At 39.8% G+C, this 20,452-nt stretch overlaps 1 protein-coding gene across 1 annotated transcript in view; it reads left to right on the forward strand.

The window, feature by feature from the left end:
* FHL5 (four and a half LIM domains 5) overlaps positions 1-18,520 on the forward strand; it is a 27,217-nt gene extending 8,697 nt beyond the window's left edge. The window contains exons 2-6 of the mRNA XM_010289463.1: positions 9,358-9,528; positions 11,784-11,958; positions 14,363-14,532; positions 16,613-16,799; positions 18,003-18,520. Of these exons, the coding sequence (XP_010287765.1) occupies positions 9,370-9,528; positions 11,784-11,958; positions 14,363-14,532; positions 16,613-16,799; positions 18,003-18,154 (843 nt within the window). The 5' untranslated portion in view covers positions 9,358-9,369 and the 3' untranslated portion in view covers positions 18,155-18,520. The remainder of the gene's footprint in view (positions 1-9,357; positions 9,529-11,783; positions 11,959-14,362; positions 14,533-16,612; positions 16,800-18,002) is intronic.
* Positions 18,521-20,452: the final 1,932 nt, after the last annotated feature.

Genomic DNA, 20,452 nt, shown 5'->3' on the forward strand with positions numbered 1-20,452 from the left:
AAAAACTATATGTACTGTTACAGCTATTTTTCTTCGCACAGTCTTTAGAGTCATCACAAAATAATTTTGGGATCTGCTTTCCCTGCTGAGTTCTGGTAAGAAATATATTTAGTGTAAGTGTCAGTGCCCCAAACACTCCTTTATTCCTCGTTGTTCTGTACAGGACAGTGGCTGAGCGGCAGAGCGGACTACTGTCTACATTTCCTTCTGAGCCAAGTCATCAAAATAAACCAAATTATTGAAGGCATCCAGGCCTTTACATCTCTTCTGTATCCTGGTCTGTAACAATTAAAACCAGCTTAAAATGTAAAATTATCAGTGAGGAAAATGAATTTTGACTTGCAGCAGCCTGCAACAACAAAAATAACAGAATCTTCTTTACTGTGGTAAACCAGATACCGCAGGCAAGCCACTAACTCTTTTCTATCAAAAAAGGCCCAGCTTTTGGGCAGTACTCAGGCTGGTTGACAAAGGACATGTTGATCATGTTTCACACTCAGTGACAACACAGAAAATAATATGTGTCTCTCTTAATCTCACACATGGCTGGGACTTGAGAATGTTGGAAGTGATTTTTCCCTGTGGAAATGCTGAATCTACTCAAACTGTTCTTTCCTTTGACAGAAATTATCTAGAATCACTAGTTTCCTTTGCTCTTTCCTCTGCAACTGATGTCATGCAATTTCACTGGATGTGTATCAATTGAGAAGGATTGAGAGACTGTGTTTTCCAGATTAGAAATATCAGAAAACATTGAAATTAATTGTAATGAAGAACCTAATTACTTATATATTTTTTTAAATCCCACTTTTTTATTATCTTTTAAAATATCTTTCAAAATCTGTTCTCCAAGGATATAGGCAGCAAAGCTTTAAAGCGTGCATTCAGCTTCAAGCATGTAAGTATTACAGCTGAAAGCAATAACATTTCTTAAGTGTTTAGACTACATTCATGTCTAGCTTAGATGGGGAGTCACAATAAGTCACTTACAGGAGATTGGTTTTGTTGTTTTTGTTGTTATGGGGATGACCCCACTCCTGCTCAAATGCCCATAAGGGAATACTGAGGTTTTGTGTATTCTTTCACTCTCCCTCTTTTGTCATTCAGCAGTGATAAAACTTTCTGTGGTCCATCACAGAACCACAGAATAGTTGAGGTGGCATGGGACTTATGGAGATCATCTACTCCAACCCCCTGCTTAAGCAGGATCACCTAAAGCAGATTGCCTAGGGCTTTGTGCAGTCAGGTTTTGAATATCTCTAAGGATGGAGACTACACAGCTGGGCAACCTGTGCCAGTGTTCAACCACTCACAATGAAAGGTTTTGTTCTTCTGTTCGAATCAAATCCCTTGTACTTCAGTTTGTGCCCATTGCATTTTCTCCTGTCAGTGGGCACCACTGAGAAGTGTATGGCTCCCTCTTCTTCGTTCCCTCCCTTCAGACATTTGTACACATCGATTACAACCTCTCCTCCAGCGTGAACAGTCCCAGCTCTCTCAGCCTTTCCTCATAGGAGAGATGCTCCAGTCCCTTAGTCACCTTCGTGACCCTATACCGGACTCTTTCCAGTAGGTCTGTCTTGTATTGGGGGGCCCAGAACTGGACCCAGCACTCCAGATGTGTCTCACCAGTGCTGAGTAGGATCACCTCCCTCATCCTGCTGGCAATGCTACTCCTAATTCCCTGCAGGCTACTGTTGGCTGCCTTAACTGCAAGGGCACATTGTTGGCTCACGTTCAACTAGATGTCCACCAGGACCCCCAGGTCCTTCTCTGCAAAGCTGCTTTCCATCTGCTTGGGCCCCAGCATGTGCTGGCACCTGCAGACCTGTCCTCCCCGGACACAGGACTTTGCAAACTTCCCTCGTTGAACTTCATGAGACTCCTCTCACCACGCTTCTCCTGGTGACATCACTCAATGACAGCACACCCATCTGGTGTATCAGCCACTCCCCCAAGTCTTGTGTCATCTGCCAATTTGCTGTGGGTGCACCCAGTCCCATCGTCAGGTCATTAATGACGATGCTGAACAGTATTGATCCCAGTGTCAACCCCTGGGGTACACCACTGGTGTCATTACTTTAAATTGTCTCCTTTAACATTGTACCTAGGGTTCACTAGTGGTTTCTCATCTACTTCTTAGGCTCATGGCTGCTTTGCTTTTGGAACTCGGGCAGCTGAAGCTAATATATTTAAAACTGTCTAAATGCCTTCTAACTATGTAACTCACCAGCTAATTCGGGTATACTTTTTCACATGGCCCATTTGTAACAGATGCAATCCTCTAACCTGTTTTGTGGTTGAATGTATAGAGTATGACAGAATACTGCCAAGATTTTACAGGAAAAAGTACACCAATACACAGTTGAAATATTTCATGGCTTCATTTGATTCTATAAATTTGACAGTAATCAGAAAGGGATGAGCTCCATGGTGAAGACAGGAGAAAATTTCGACTGTACCAGACCACATGTGAAAACCTGTAAAAACTGTGAGTAAGAATGATTTCAGAAGAATAAAAGAAATTATCTAAGCCATAGCATTAACCCTACTTTTTTCATATACTGCTGCTGGTGAAGGTATTGACAGCACCCAGGAATCTGAGCAGATGAAGAGGTTTTGTGTTCCTGGGTAATAGCTTGGGAGAGACTTGAATCAATACCAAACATTCCCCTGGCAGCTTGTCTCTGCTTAAACACCGAGCTGCGTCACTGACCGGCACTACTGCTGAGCAGCCGAACTTCTTGTGTTCAGAAAAACAGGGCTGGTTATTCTGGACTGAAATCGCTAGGCACCAGTGCAGTACTCGCATTAAATGATGTGTTGCACTCTCTGACTCCCACGTCCTGATCAGTTTATAAAAAAAAAAAAAAAAATCCAGTAAATAATCTAGGTTTAATTCTGTAGCCAGTTAGCAACTTTTCTGTCTACCTCTTCCAAAATCCAGCTTTCAGCTACTACATTTGACATGCGTATTTCTGACTTCTAATTTCTCTGTACAGTGGGTTTACTGTGATGGTAATTCTTGAGCTTTGCTGGCAAGGCTCACAATAGAGGAAGAATATCCATTGGGAGAGGTGCATACAAAACCATTAATTTGAATTTTGCCAACTAAATCGCTCAGGCTGCCCTCAGTAGCAAGTACAAGTTGTACTGAACAAGCTGGATGCTGCTGGTGAAAGTTCTGTGGCTGAATTAAAGGACATACCTAGCCTGCCAATGGGGCTAGGCTATTCCAACCCACTCTGTAGCTAGTAAAGAGATTTTGAGGGACATAGGCTACTCAGGTGTCTTCTGCAACAGCATTCCTGAATGTCTGCACCACTGTGAACACTTAGTTGAGGTGCTTTCACTGCTCTAATCTGTCCTAGTTTGAAGTTTAAGTAAGTAGCAAATTATGCTGTACTGGGATAAAGGAAGAATTTAGATGACTACACCAATGTTTGCGTGGTTTGAGTTTCCGTGGTGTAAACAAAGCAGACAGCAATACCAATTAAGGTGAAACAGCGTTCCTGGGATGCTCAATCCCCTAGTTAAGCCAAAGCTCTTGCCCTTGTTGCTCGTTGTCATGGGATGTGTAAACATGGTACAATGCAGTGTGGTGCAGTTACCCGATCAGCCTCTAAATGAGCTGCTTTGCCTAGACGGTCCACCAAAACCGTGTTACTCGTTGACCTTGAAGCAGTATAGTTGTATCCTTACAGCATAGTCCTGGTTGGCACCCACCCTGGCTGCTTAAAGCAGAAGTTCATCAGCCAGAGCTCTGCACCCACTCAGATGCTCCCAGGACCTAACTTTGTATTACTGTGCTGTGCCACAGAGATAAAACCGCTTGTTCAAAGTTAACACTTGTGTGTCTACTTTCTTGCAGGTACTTGTGTTGCCTTTATCTGTAATATATGCCCTCAGTTCCTATTGCTTCTCTAGCCATTTCTAGAAGAGCAAAAATTCTAGTATCCTTAAACACTCAAGCATAACTTAAAGGTATCACTAGAAAAACTGCAGTTACTCTAGGGGAGGGAAGAGGCAAAGCAAGGGTATTGCCAGTGTTTTGGAAATACAGCATACCTTTAACTGTCTTGTGAGTTCATTTTTCTCGAGGGGTCAGGACTTTTATTAGGTCTAGTCAAAATAACAAAATAACATATTTCTTGTGGTTAGCAGGCATCCAGAGAAATCAAGAAGCTGTGGTCCCTGAAATGAGGAAAAATTTTCTTGTAGAACCTTGTTAGAAACTTTTATTTTTAAAATAATGATATTGTTAGAAATTTTTCATTATAATTATATCGTTAGCTTTACAATACACTTGTAACTTTGAGTCACTAATGTAAATTTGCAAATGTATGTGATTAAATGTTCAGCATCTCTCTCAAAAAAAACCCCAACAAAATAGGGAAACTGAAAATAAACAGGTGTCTGGGACGGCTTGCAGGGGTATCCCCCTCATAACAGATCAATTTCTTTCTCTTATCCTTCAGTGTTGTTGCAATGGTTTATTTTGCCATAATTTTTCTTACTTTACACCTCCCAAATAGAGAGTCTTGTTCCATTCATTATATGTTCTTAAGGAAAAAAGGTGATGCAGTTCAATGGCAGGCTTATTTAGACTGGGAAATTAAAATTGACATAAAGCAAAAGGTACAATAATTTTACACATATGTATATACCTACATGCATATGTCTATTCATTCCTATCTAAGCAGAATTAATGTTATGGGCTTTTTATATTTATATAAGCTAAGGGAGATTAACATACATTTATAGAAAATATCAAGATAAATAGTTGAGACATATCAACATTGTGGCTGTGCTTCTTAGCTCCAGTGAGAAAACAAGCATTCTTTTCCTGATGGTTCCACATTTATCAGGTTTCACAACTTCACAACCATTTTCTCATGGCTTTCTTCACTGGAAGTCTTTTAGTGCTTTAGGTCTTATAGGAAACCATTTGACTCTACAGGAAGTCCCTCTCCTAATTTCTTGTACCTAAATTGTATCTTTATAGAATCATAGAATCATAGTATCTTTGGGTTGGAAGGGACCTTTTAAGGTCATCTAGTCCAACCTCCCTGCAATGAGCAGGGACATCTTCAACTAGACCAGGTCGCTCAGAGACCCGTCCAACCTGACTTCGAATGTTGCCAGGGATGGGGCAGCTACCACCTCTCTGGGCAACCTGTGCCAGTCTTTCACCACCCTCATTGTGAAAAATTTCTTCCTTACATCTAGTCTAAATCTACCCTCTTTTAGTTTAAAACCATTCCCCTTGTCCTATCACTACAGGCCCTGCTGAAAAATCTGTCCCCATCTTTCTTATAGGCCCCTTTGAAGTGCTGGAAGGCTGCTATAAGGTCTCCCCGCAGGAGAGAGAACTTGTTCTCCAGGCTGAACAACCCCAACTCTCCCAGCCTGTCCTCATAGGAGAGGTGTTCCACCCCTCGGATCATTTTTGTGGCCCTCATCTGGACCCTCTCCAACAGGTCCATGTCTTTCCTGTGCTGAGGGCTCCAGAGCTGGATGCAGGACTCCAGGTGGGGTCTCACCAGAGTGGAGCAGAGGGGCAGAATCACCTCCCTCGCCCTCCTGGCCACGATTCTTTGGATACAGCCCAGGATATGGGGGCTGCCAGTGCACGTTGCGAGCTCATGTGCAGCTTTTCATCCACAGGACCCCCAAGTCTTTCTCAGCAGGGCTGCTCTTGATCCCTTCATCCCCCAGTCTGGACTGATACCGGGGGTTGCCCTGACCCAGGTGCAGGACCCTGCACTTGGCCTTGTTGAACCTCATGAGGTTCACGCGGGCCCTGGAACAGTGGCAACAGAACAGCCTATGTGCTGGAACAGTGGGCAGACTAGCCAGCTCTGGGTTTTGTTTTCTTCTGCTTTATAATTCATACCATGAGACTGCTGCATTCTCGAATCTGACCCCAGAGACTCCAGTTGCAATATCCTCGCATCTTTGGCAACATCTCTGTGCTCCCCCTTGGAATTTTCTAACACTACAAATGGTATCACGTATCCGTGCCTACTAGGTACATAAAAATGAACAGTATTTAGCTTTGTTCCAACTTAGATAACAAAATCCTCTTTTCCCAAGGAATGAAGACATCTAGGACACGAGTTAGCAGCTAGAATGCTGGAGTCAGCGTTTCATTCCATGAGAGTGAATAGCATCAGACCTCCAGAGATTTCTTAACTGACCTTCAAAACACAAAGTCTAGCTTCCAGCAATCTTAAAGTAAACATATTTCTCTAGAGATTAGGATCAAAGCACAAGAAAAACATTCTACTTAACTACGTGGTGCTCATACCATTACTTATTTATTGGAGCAAGGGTAAGTGGTGCTGGGGGAGATGAGATTCACTTTTTTTGTTGCATTGTCTAACTGTAAAAGCAGTTCACAAAGTTTACCAAGACCTTTGCCAAGAGATTTGCAAAAATCGTCATTCTTTTTCATACCATTGCTGGTTTATTCCCAAATATGGTTTTATGTCATCATGGTCAAACCCTGAAGACTTTTTCTGAAACAAAGCCTTGAGTGACTTGAGCGCTTTAACAAAGGAGCAGCTCAAGGACAACCACAGGCTTTGACTCTGGTCTTGGGTGTACTTTTTTAATGTACTCAAGCAACCACTGTCATCTGTAAAACAGGAGTAATGGCACTTTGTTCCTGTATCCGTATAGGTTTTTAGAAGGATAATTACGTTACAAATTCTGGAGTTCTGGAGTATTACAATAGCAGGTCTTGTATGTGTATATAACCCAGGCTTCCTGGAACAGATTATGTTCCTGGGAAGAAAAAAAAAAAAAAAAAAAAAAACAAGAAAACCACTTTTTGAAGAAAATTTTGGGGTATATAGAGTTTTCAGTAACTTAAAAACTTATCACCATTCCTTAGAATGAAAAAAGAACGTATCTGCAGGTATCTGAAGCTATTTGTTGGTGAGCTTTGTACAACAAAAAGCATAATCAGTAACAGATAAGCTCCTCATGCATTCCCTGTTAGGGTTTTCCTGTCACCACTTTTAGGCTGAGACAAATCTATGTTAGGAAGCTGGGGCACTGATTCAGCAGGGAGGAAATCAGAAAGGTAGTCTGCTCAGGGTTATCCGCAGAAGCAGTTCATAACTCTTAACTCCCACAGGAAAAGGAATGAAAATTCCCCTGAAACCCAGTTTCAAGCCTGTCCTATGACCTTGCATATGGATCCCAGTTAACCATAAACATTCCTTGATCATCTCCCTAGCCACCAATTTATACTGCTTCCCCAATATAGAAAATGAGCAAACCTTAACCTTGATTTTGGTGATGACCGTGTAGTGATTGTGCACTGAATTACTGTGCTGTGTCTGGTTTTATATGTCATATTGTGTACATGTACAAGCTGATGGTTGTCATTTTCTCATATACATGGGTTAATTTGTTTCACATTCAAATCTCTGTTTGATCTTAAGGAAATGGAAGTCCAGATTCAAGCCCTATTATACCTTTATTCCAAGGATATCACATAAAACACATCTGTAACATTTTTAAGCAAGCATGTTTCCCACTGATCTGAGTTACAGATTATTTGACTTCCTTACTACACTCTCTCTAGGCTGGCAGGGTAAGGTATAGGGCAGTCAGAAATACAGTAAATCAATACAACTCAAAAGATTTTAAATTTACAGGAGCAAGTTTTCCCTAGCTTGTGCCAAATGATCAAGTCAATGCTTTTGGTCTGAGATAAGCATTATAGCCTCTCTCCCTGCCTCCTTTTCACTATTATCCCCCCAGGAACAGATTAATAAATGCCTGACCTTATGCATTGGTGCCACTGGAGACCTGCAGTAATTGTTCTTTCTCGTAGTTCAAACAATCATCTTGGATTATATCTCATGAAGCAGAAACACAGAAAAAGATGAAACGCCTTTTAAAAACTGAACCGTGGGTGTAAGACATGCAGTGAGTGTATGAAAACAAGTATGAGGGAGTAATTCTAAATGGACTATATGTAAGCTCTGTTATGGAAAGTACTTCCTCTAATCTTGTTCTTCATGTGCTTCCCTTCCTTACTCTCAGGCTTTGCATCTGGTTAAGATAAACTAATTTGCACTGTTATTCAAAGTGCAAAGATTTCAGCTGCCAAAAGTTACTGATATGTAAATATTTTAGGAGACCTTCCCTGATTGTTCCCAAATCCTCTAAAACGTATGATTGCTGCCTCTGACTGCCGCGACACTCAACGAGTTTAATGAAGAATGCAATCCAATGAGTCCAGCAGATGTTTCTGAGTTTGCTTCACTGGGAACTTTCTGGATTCTTCTTCCTTCATTCTCAGGAATCAAGACCCAATTTTAGCAAAGTGCTGATGGTCCAACCAGCAACAAGAAGACTGAAATAAGTCTTCATCTCCACAATCCTTAAAACGTTCATCGTTGCAGATTATAGGCAGCTGAGGTTTGGATGCTTATCCAAGCTTCTTTAGCCTGGAAAACTGAAGGATGGGAAACTTGTACGATTGGCTCTCAATAGATTTGTGGTATTTCCTGCACTTGTCTGGCACAGAAATATAATCTATCTCACAGTATTCTGGCACTGCCAACGTGGAACCTGGCAATACAGAAATATGTAAGAAAAGACAATCTTTTCCAATAACAACAAGGGGAACTTACTTTGAGTTATGATTTTGTTTGAGTTATGATTTAGTTTATTTCTCTTTATATTTTGCTCTTTTGCTATCCAGGGGTATTTGTGTCATCTTACATTGCTACCACATGCTAACAGCACAGCTGGGATTATGCAAAACCAGCCATATAGCTTGGAGTCCCTTGCCTTTTTTCTGTTCAGTCAGGGAGAGGCGGGAGTATTTTGTAAAGGAAGGAATGAGCAGAAACAGAGGAATGGCAAGAGAAAGCCAGGAACACACTACCACATGCTTGCCGCTTCTCTTTGGCCTTTTAACTACGCAGTTGGTTTAATTTTTGAACTGTATCTTCTATCTCCCTTCCCTGATTTCCGGATAAACCATGCCTCACTGTCCAGTAAATAATGCTCATAATGTCAGTAGCTGTACATAGAGAATGTGAAGATGGCTTCGTTTTCAAGTACCTGACCTATCAGTGTAAGTACCATTAGATTAAACTGAAGCAGCCTTCTTTCTGCTCATTATATAAGTAACACAACACACAGTATATTTTGTTAAATACTACCATTTTATTGCGGAACAGCCCAGCATTAGAAAACCAGGGCTCTGCAAATGACCAAGAAACGCCTGTCCTAACTTTCACAGGTGAAGCAACATTGTTTATTATCTGGGCAAGCAAATGGTCATCCACTGAATTACACGATTTTTCCGTCTTTCCAGGTCACATGGAGAACCCCGCCAGAATGACCAGCAATGATACAGACTGCCATTACTGCCTGCAGTCTCTTCGTGGAAGGAAGTATGCATTAAGAGAAGAAAACGCTTATTGTGTTACGTGTTATAACAGCCTGTTTGCCAACCCCTGTGAAGAGTGCAAGCAACCTATTGAGTGCAATTCCAAGGTAAAGATTTAGCTTTCACTTCTCGTTCTTTGCTAAATTACACACAAATCCCATTTCTTTAGTGGCAGATTCTGTGTCTGACCCTCTGCATATCTCTGTGCTGATGAAGAAACCTAAGCATAGTTGTTATACATCCACACACAGCAGAGAGAAACAGTGCTATTTTCCCAGAATAAGAAAGGTCTGGGGCCGAAGATTAGGAAATCTGCACATACGTATACCTCAAACATAGGTCAATGCTATGGCGTATGTGTGGACCGCAACTGGACTCCATGCTTCACCTGCAGTCACTCACTAGCTGCAGAGACTGCACAGTGCGTGAGTGGCTGTAGGGTGCTGGTGTAATTCAGTAAATCAGGTTGAATGAAATTTAGGAATTTCTGAGAGATGTCTATTGAAAAAAGTATTTTGAGTATGGGATAAATTACTTTTAGTGTAGGTGAAAGCTTGACATGCAGATGTCAGGCTGAAAAGAAACTATGCTTATAATTCATATATGATTGCCCCAGTCTTTTGGAAATGAAGTATATTTTAATTTTAACTTCATTCCATGCTTATCTTGCTCATCTTATAGATGGCATGTTAGCCACAATGTTTCTGGGCTTGGCTTTCTTTTCACCTCTCTCCTTTTTTAGAATATTAATTAATAACGCAAGGTCCTCTTTGGTCTTTGACAGGATTTCCAGTACCCCATCCTTCAATTTACAGCCTGTACTTTGACTTTTAAGTTCAGATTAAACCAGTCCAAATGCCTTTGTTTTGCCAAGTTCGGTATGTAGTGCTCACCTTCTCTCATGATCGCTTTACCTATGTTCTTTTGAAATAAAAGGTCAGGACGTTATTAAAATAAGCCTCTCAGGAGGCCTCCCTGGCCAAAGTACTTCACGGTTTTCAAAGCACATTGTCTGAGTACAGCTCAGTACTGTAAAGGAATCATCCAAGGAAATTGCTGACTTGGATGAAGACTCTTCTCAAACTCTCATCAGCATTTTTCAACAGCAAACTTGTACATGTAGCTCCAGTCAGGGTCACCTGGAGAACATGTGCTCCGAGTTCACTAATTTCACTTCTAAAGTTGAAAATTAAGTAAGCAGCAGAACTACCAATGTCAAAGGTCGTTAACAAAAAATCATGTTTTTGAGCAGAAGGGAAAACTGGGAGAAAAAAGCAGGAGTAACAAGAAAGGAGTGCAACAGGCCAGAGACAGCTAGAAAAGCGGCCCACAGGGATCTACAGCTGGTTGTCCCACCTCTGGCAAGGTGCTAGATCTTGGCTCTCTTCCTCTCCTTACCCAGTCTTTGCCTCAGGCTGCTCTGGGGCAACAGCCTATTTTCTAAAAGGTTCAGAGTGTTAATTAACATAAATGAAACTGGTAATCTCTCAGTACCTCCTGAAATGAAGTATGGTATGTATTTCATTCTTAGCACTTTAAAGAGTGAGGATCTGACAAAGGAGAAAAATGAGACTGGATTTCTTCCCTTTTGTGCTTCTTTCTTATAAAGGAGACCTGGAAGGGTCAGGTTTATTTGGGGGTGGGGTGGGGTGGTAAATTTTTCCCTTGTTTTTTTAACCTTGGAAAAATAAAATCTGGTCTTTACTCTTTTTTTTTAATTCTTAGTGGAGGTCTCATACATATTCTGTTAGCTTTTTGGTCCCCTAAGCCTGCTGAGTTTTAAACAAACATTCTTCTGCCAAGTTTTAAGGAGGAGTTATAGTAGATATAAACAAAAACAGTGATTTTTAAATAATCTTCCTAAGAATAATTTTATTCTTAGTAAGATTTTAATTGCTTGTTTTCTGCAATAATCTGATCTTTCTTTAGTGTTATGTAGTGCCAGCTGGAAGAAAAAGTAGTACCGTTAAAAAATACATAAAGTTCATTTCAAAGTCTGTAGAGAATGCACTTCTTGTCAGGTGGCCTGTGCACATTAATAATGTTTATCACTTGTTTCCCCTTGAAGGCCAACTATAAAATATAAAATGGTTCTTCCAATAAAAACACATCTCTGAGGAAGGACTATTGCCTGTGCCAAAGCAGCTCCTAATGGCCTCTGCAAGAGACCTACAAAATGTCCTGACACAGTGACTTTGAGTAGTTGTATCGCCTCTGAGCACACCTCCCACCGGATACACATGTCATCTCTTCAAGTCCCCATTGCAAAACCCTCCATTTTCCACTTTATTTCTGGGAGGAGCTGGGGGATAAAAACACCATAAAGAAATGTCTTCATTAACATGGACTTACTTTCTCCAAGGATCTGGCCTACAAAGGCCGGCACTGGCACGAGAGGTGCTTCAAGTGTGCCAAATGCAGTCGCTCGCTGGTGGAGAAACCGTTTGCTGTCAAGGACGAGCTCTTGCTGTGTACTGAATGCTACTCTGACGAGTATTCATCGAAGTGTTTCCACTGCCAGAAGACCATTATGCCTGGTAAGACCCTTCAGTGAGAAATGGAACCGTATTTTTAATTGTAACCAGATCCTTGAATGACTGAGCTACAAGGTCCTTGACTTTCAGAACAGCTTTCAGGTGACTAGTTCTCCTTTGTGTGTAGTACCCTCCCAGCGGTGAAGAGAGGGCAGGCAGGTATCTCTGGTCTAGCACTGACAGGGCTTATGAATCCTGATAAAGAATATTAAAGTTCAAGATAGGGTAAATAGTGTTCATGTTGAGTTCTTGATTCTGTTGCAGTTTTTAGGAAGCACATCCCGCTGTGAGTGTAGGTAGGCAAACAGAGCTATCGTTAGCAGGAGTGCCAGATTAGACAAGACATCTCCATTTTTGCCTGTCACGTTGACCAGACCTTGAGCTCGTGTTCTGTATAGCATTTCTTTCACTCAGAAATATTTTTTGTTTAAATTGCCAAAACATGACATTCTGTGTTCAAATCACTATCAGCATTTTTACTAAAAAGAATACAAGTACATTTGTGTTTACAATAGGTTTACTGCCTGCCATTAGCAGCCTTGAAAATTCTGCACTTTCCACTAGACTGCTTCTCAGCTTTCGATCATGTCTGTTCAGGGCATTCTCTAAGCCTTTCATTGCTACCACACCAGTCAAGCTCATAGAGAAGAGAGACTGCCTAAAAGCTGCCTCTTCAGAGGTATCTGAGAGAAGACACAGCACCATGTGTGGCAAAATGAAGCAGCTTGCTTAGGAAAGTGGGTCCCTAACTTTTGGAACAGTGAACTACGCTCACTCCTTGAACTTTTTTTATGGATCACATGTATAACTCTCAATACCAGCTTCAAACTATCTGCCATGGCCTCATGACTAACTAGTTTGGGAACCTTTGACCGAGTACGTCAGTAAATTTGGCAGTGACATAGGAATTTTATTTTTTTAGTAGATATTAATGCCAAACAATAAAGTCTGGGCTGTGCAGAATTATTGTCTTAGTATAAATACTAGGTTACTGATGTTATGATTCAACCTGTAGCATTGATGCAACTATGCACTTTTACAGTTTATTTCCTTTTTGTTACAGGTAAAAGCTGTATTAGTAGAAACAATATTGTAGCAATATAGTTGTGTTCAGTCTGAGGATGACATGCTGTTGAAATTTGATATAGTTTTAAAAATGTCGTCTAATAGGCACGCCTTAATAGCTGTGATGACAACAGCACCAGAATATAGTAGAGTTTGCATTATTACCCTCTGGTGTACATCCACATTGCTGATTTTGCCCCAGAGTCTAGGAAACTAAATCTTTGCAGCAAGTGCCAAGGGTAGGAGTAGCAGTGCAAGTACAGAACTGAAGTGGCATGGGGATGCCAACCAGTTTCTAAATCATTAATTTCTTCGTCACCAGCTTGCTAGCTCTGTGTTGAAAAGACCCAGTAGGCAAAGACAGTGAAGTCAGCCTTCTGGTCACTGGGGGGAAGCTGCAAACCTTTTATATTAAAATAGAACCAGTAGTTTCTCTCTCCAGTAGCCCCACAGTCCAGGGAACAGGTATTGTGGGATTAATCAGTTATATCAGCAATTTTCTTCATATGGAAAGGACGGTAAAGCACTTGGCACCTCTCTTTGCAGTCTGATGCTACCAGCAGGAGAGGAAGTTATGGTGGAGATTGGCTGGAAAAATCATTCTCAGATATATGTGCATATCTTAGACTTACACATCTACATTAGGGTCTACAGGGCACATGTACATAGAGCTGGGAGCTCGGAAACTCCTCTGGCAGACATTTAACTGAGTGATTTTCTTTTGGGATAACATCCATCCTTGCACTGCATCAAAAGCATCTAGTTAAACATGATAAAAAGAACTGTTGATCTAGGATGGAAATTATGAGCTATAAGAAGAGGCAGTGTAGTGTGCTTCATCACAGAAAAGACACTTACTATTAAAAAAATTGCCAGCTTAATATGAATAAGATAAATAATGCATTTATAAGTGAAGGAACCTTAATTTAAGGAAGACAAAATAAATAACATTAATAGATGTACCAAGCATCCAACAAATTAATCTTTAATTTATGGAAGTGCTGTGTACCTGAACGTCATCACTGAGTTGGCTGGCATGAGAGAATCTCTGAGCACCTGAAGCATATCACAGAGAAGTAATCCGAAAAGATTCATGTAAGGACAGACTCTAAAAATCACAGCTCAGGCAACTTAGCACACCTTTTGCCCGGTGATTATATGGTGCTGAATGTGTTCTTGAAATTTCAAGTACATACTTAGAAAATCCATTAAATTGAGGAGAAGTCCTTTCTTGGGTAATACAATACCAAGATAGAAGATTAAAAACAAAAGTCTTCCCAACATTTAAAACTTATGTTACAAGGTTTTATCTGGAAGGATTGTTTACTTTAGTTTTTTGCAGGTTCCCGTAAAATGGAATTTAAGGGAAGTTCCTGGCATGAATCCTGTTTCGTTTGCCAGTATTGCCGGCAGCCCTTGGGAACAAAACCACTGATCACCAAAGACAATGAGAATTACTGCGTGCCCTGTTTTGAGAAGCAATTTGCTCAGCATTGCTACGCTTGCAAAAAGGTAATTAAATGTACAGTGGAAAAATTGCCCTAATGGGGCAATACTGCTTGTGGGGAAAGGGGCTGGATTATATAAAATGCCTAAGAGAGTAAGAGCACTGGTATTGATACTGGACACTGAAGGCTAAATGCGACAGTGTCTGCTGTCCCCTTCTAGTTAACATTAATATAAGCTGTAATATATTTGAAATACATGTATTGACCAAAACAAACACTTTGGGGTTTCTCTGTTTGCACTTTTTAACAAACGTTGATATTGCACTGAAAATTATGTAAAACCCTTCTTTCCTGGTGATATCTGATTTTGCCTTGACAAACATGCCTCCCCTTCTGACATTTTTCAGATATATTCATATGATAATAAGCCACCAGAGCTGAGCAAAGCATTCACAGTCTTGCCCGTTTGTCTCTTGAAATGCATCAGGCAATAACCAGATTAAGTAATATTCAGTTGTGATAATACTAGTCAAGAGTCCTACTGTTTCAATACATGATGCTTCCCCTGTGGGTACCAGAAAGCTTCATTACAAATTAGTTTTCCTTTTTTTCCCCAAATACAAATAAATCAGTTCATCTCTCCCTTGGTTCCTCATGTTTTAAAAGTGTCTCTGATTGATTGATGAAAATACTCAAAGTATCATACTGTTCGAGTGTGATACTTTTCTCTAGGGAAATGTTTTAAGCTGCTTTTTATGGCAGAATTTAACTTATTCTTTAGTACCTGTATCACTCTGGAAGCAAAAAATTTTTTTTTTCACTTTATCAAATAACTTATAATTTCTAAAGTTATTTAATGTTTATCTGTAAACCTCTACCTCTAACAAAAGCTTTTAATTTAAGAAGAATCTGCTGCCTGTTTTATTCTTTAGTAGTTAAAGTTTAGAAAGTACTTTTATATATTAGCATGCATCGACATCTAGTCTTTAATTTTCATTAAATGATCACATGGCAAATACAGTAATTCTGCTCTATGTTTATTAGAGGCATTGAGGTTAGCAGCACTTTACGTGAAATAATCAGGACTTCCTAAAAATTCTGCAAATGCAAAGAGTCCCCCTACATAATGGCTAAAAGAATTTTACTACTTAAACTTGCATCAATTCCCATAAATAAGAATTGAGCCCTAAGAGGTAAAATTGCCAAACTGAAGTCTTGAATCTTGTGCCAGAGATTTTGAGATTTTAATGGAAAAGCAAATGAGAGTTAGAATTAGCCCAATACTGGAGTGCTAAAGGCATCAGGAACTTTTTAAATTTTTTTATTGCCTGACATCACCCAATATTATTCACTGAAACTGTATTCCCCAATGCCACTATTTTTACTTACTTAAGTTTCTCCAACTTTTTCCTCCTCATGTTCCAACTATATTCAATCCTTCATTCATTCACTGTCGTGCATATGACTTGACAGTAGAAACACTACCTTACAGCTCATCTTTATCTCTTCTATGAAACTTCTGTGAAACCAGCTCTTTAACACACATATGGAAGCAATAGAGCAACTGGAAATTTTCCTCTTCAGAAATAACCAGTAGAGCGAGCTGTGAGTGATTTGCAGGGAATAAGAAGTTTGATTGCACTGATAAACACGATTTTTTTTCTTCTTTTGGCAGTGTAGATCTCCTTTCTGTCTCACTTCTGCTTCTTCACTGTCTCTTTCTTCCTACCTACAATTATGAAACAGCAAAATACCCAGTTCCACTTGGAGATTAGCCATAATCTCAGCATTGGTTCTCTCATTCACTGTCCATCACCTAGAATTGCTCTTCTGAGAGTATGCCTGATGCTAAGCCTTTATCTGCAGGTGTAACCAAAAAATTTCGTAACAAACTAACCTGTTTATTACAAGCCATTAGGTTTTCCTATGATAGAAAGCAGAGAATAACAAACCAGTGGCATGTTCAGCTCAACTGCAGTTAGTCAAGTTGATATTCCAGATGAAAAATGGTTGACATGACCACATTCTCTTCTCTTGTGCATATGGGAAGAGCAAAAACAAGTCAAGGACTTATGAAGGACTAGATAATCCTTCAAGATTCACACCACTGTTTCATTGCTCTGTCCTTTTTGTCAATATATTAGGTAATAACTTCTGGGGGAGTGACCTACCATGACCAGCCTTGGCATAAAGAATGCTTTGTGTGTGCTGGGTGTAAAACTCAGCTGTCTGGACAAAGGTTTATTTCCAAAGATGAATATCCATACTGTGTAGACTGTTTCAGCAAATTGTATGCTAAGAAGTGTGCTGCTTGCAAGAAACCTATTACAGGTGAGTCTCATCTTCCTGTAGGGTCTAGACACCACCTGGCTTCTCTCAAATCAGACCTTTGCTTTAGAAAACTGCATTAAAAACAGTCTCATCATAATGAAAGACCGAGGGAATTAACTACTAGAGACACTCTCTCTCCATCACATGTAGCGTGTCTTGCTAGGACACACAGATCGCATGTGTTCCCTGACTGCTGAGGAGCTGTTTTATGTGCCAAAAGGAGTTCCTGCATTGTCCAATTTAGTGCTTCCTGCACTAAAATTCATCCCTAAGAATATGTGAAAAGACACTTTTTGGGTCTTCCCAGGACAGTGCGCACAAGTCTCTTGTGTCTGTAATTTCTTCATCTTTGTTTTTAAGTGCAAATGTGATCAAATTGGACACGAATTAACTGCCTGCTGCTTAAGCACAGCTGTCAAATTAAAAAGCCTGCCAAATGCAACAAAGCTCTGTTGCATGCATCCTTGTGTACTTAGATGATTTATAGTTAGACATATAGGTCACTAGTCTATGACAGCTGAAGTTTTCTGAGAGCATTTGCTGGTGTTCTGCATTGTAATTCTATTATGTGTGGACTCAGCTGTTGGAAGAGTACTGATTGTTGCAGGTGCATTCTGCCTATGTAAGTGGACACATAAAATGATGAATACCCAATCAAATGGGCACAATTTTACAAAACAAACAAGCAAACAAAGAAAACAAACAAACAAACAAACAAAAAAAAAAAAAACCAAAACCAGCAGTGTTTTATTTCAGGTACTTGTGTTAGGAACTCCATGATCTGGTGATTTCTGAAGGACTCCATCTTGAAGAAACTTAGGTGGAAATAATTACATTTCACTCAGTTTTGTATAGAAACTGTATGTATCAATACATTGCAAATAATTTTCATTAGAGTTTTTTAGGAAGATCAGCAAACCTGAATGGACATTCTGATAAATGCATTCTGTTCAGAGTTCATAATGGGGTATAAAAACAAGTAAGTGATTTGTGGCTTTGCTTAAAATATTTCTCACTGCATTTAATTTTAAATTTTTTTTTCAATTCAGTCAACAAAGGATATTTCAGACTATGGATTTTTGTTCATTTTTTGTTTGCTATATGAATGACAACCTGATCACACATGAGAAAACAATCTGTTGCATTTCCGAATCACGTCCAGAAATACTGGATTCACATCATCTTTCTCATAATCTCTTTCAGCTCTCGGAGGTGCCAAATTTATCTCATTTGAAGATCGCCAGTGGCATGGGGAATGCTTTAACTGCGCTAAATGCTCTGTCTCGCTGGTGGGCCAAGGATTCCTCACTCAGCGGGATGATGTCCTCTGTCATGAATGTGGCTCTGCTTCATAGTTCTGTGGAGAGCTGTACGGATGCATTATTTTCTCTCTGTAACCATGTCCTTCATTACTCTGCAGTAAGAAAATAATCTAAAAGGTATAGCAGTTATTTAGCCATTCAACTAACTTTCCAACAGCAGTTTAATTCTATCATAGTTCTCAATGGCTTGTAAAAAAAATTTAAACAGTCCCATATTGGCTAAGAAAGTAATGCAGAAAAGATTCTTATATATTTTAAATCTCACTACAGTATGTTTCTCCTTGTAACACACTGCACTCTGCTGTTAGAAGCTTACAAATTTTCATTTCATCTCTCACGAACCAAAAAGGATTGTGAAAAGTCTATATGGCGTGACTAATGATGAGGTATTAGTACTGCTTCACAGATGCAGACCTTGGTGTGGAAAGCTGGGCATGTGCCTTTTTCTGTGGGATCATTACACTGATGAGAACAACTGTAAATATCAACTTCCTCCATACTTTGGGGAAAAAAGCTGCTGACAAAGCAGGCAGAAAGTGGGAGGAGGGTGTACTTTTATACAGAGGGCCACTGAGTCAGAGAGACCCATTCCAGGGCCAGATATAGGGAAAAAGGTCTTTTTCTTTCTCCTTACTGAGATTGCTCCTCAGAAACATAGTCTTTAGTCATCAAAAAAACCTGGGTGACAGGTGCTTTTCCTAAAATTGGTTAACTGTACTTATTTTTTTCAGGCATAACTGCTTTAGAACATATATAAACCCATATTTTGAGCTATTGTAACAGGTAAGGATTGCCCAAGATTGGATAGTGCTGATGTACGCTTTCCCATAGCTAATATACCTTAAGACTCTGTCTCCATTGTCTTCACTAGACCTTCAAATACATGCATAAAATATATTTTTTTTAGTAGTAGAGACAAGAGCCAAGTCATACTTGTCCCTTTAACCTTCTACTTTCCTCCCATCAGATCCCATTTACCAGCAAGCAAAACGCTGTTAATGGCCTTACTATTTCCACCCTGCTAGGACTTTGATCCATGGTCTACCCCTTTTCTTGTAAATGCCTGCTTGTCTGCAGCAAGCTACAAGCTCTTCAGAACCAATACCCGATTCATTTTGGCATGTGCCACATGCATTTGTCAATATTATGTCAAGAATTGGTAACGTCATGGTAGGCATTGCAGTCCTCGCTTGTAGTACAAGGTATTCATTTCTAGGTAGCTGGCTTTGAGAAGGTTGTATCTGCTTGCTGAGCTTCAGCACTTAAGTGTCTGTTATTGACTATATTTTCAGTTACAAGCATTTCTCTTCTTACTTCTTCCATACTGTGTGTTACGATGGCTTGATTCCTGTTACAGTGTCTGTACCAGGCTGCTGTGAACGGTGCTGTGATATTAAGGATGGCGTATTCTGCACTGCTCACCGCTGGTTTAGTCCTCATCTTGCACATCTTTAAGTAATACATTCTCCTTTAGACTCTAACCTTAAGTGCATAGAGTTATTTGGCTGACTTGAGCGGGCTTTATTCATACTGAAGCCAACCATTACTTTAGGTAGAAAAATGAAAAAAAGATAAAAGAAAAAAAAGAATACGTGTGCATAGCTAAGCCAGAGCTGAATTGCGGTGGCATAAAATCAATATGGATAATGACCCACCAACAAGTACATAACAGTCTGGTTTCCAGTCCATAAAATACTGATCTCTTGCTCTACGTGGTGTTCATTTTTGTTTTTCAGTTTCTTCTTTCATAGCAGCTTTTATTGCAGTCTGGAGTTTGATTAGTTTATGTCTTTTCATTTTATCCCAGCTGCCTCCTTTTCTATTTTCACATTTCACATGGCTGATACAGGTTCTTGGTAAGACCTGGATTCCCATAAATAGAAATACGTTTCTTTGCCTTAAATATATATATATACACACACATATAGTGGTTCACAGTTATGTATTATGTTGTAAAAATGTGCACCAATTTATCAGAAATTAGACCATTAGTAAATGTTAATTGTCTTAAATTTTTAAATTAAAATGATGAATCACCAGATGCAGGCTTGTCTGTAGGGTGTACCTTTTGTTTGTGTTGTTATGTGAAATAACATTCAGCAAATTGCAAGAATGTGATTTCGGCCCTTTATTCAGTCTTGTCTGAACAACCTTCCAGTTTAATTACAAACTGACGCAAGAATTACCAGGCAGAGTCCTCAGACATGACAGAGTCACAGGTTAGACAAACTGATAATGATAATCCCAGTCTTCAAGCCTTAACATTTAGGAAAATGAAATCCTTCTCTGACTCATCAACTAATTATATTTTTAAAAATACCAACTGAATTA

Source organism: Phaethon lepturus, unplaced genomic scaffold (genome assembly GCF_000687285.1).
Source record: "Phaethon lepturus isolate BGI_N335 unplaced genomic scaffold, ASM68728v1 scaffold9596, whole genome shotgun sequence".
Taxonomy (NCBI): Eukaryota; Metazoa; Chordata; class Aves; order Phaethontiformes; family Phaethontidae; genus Phaethon; species Phaethon lepturus.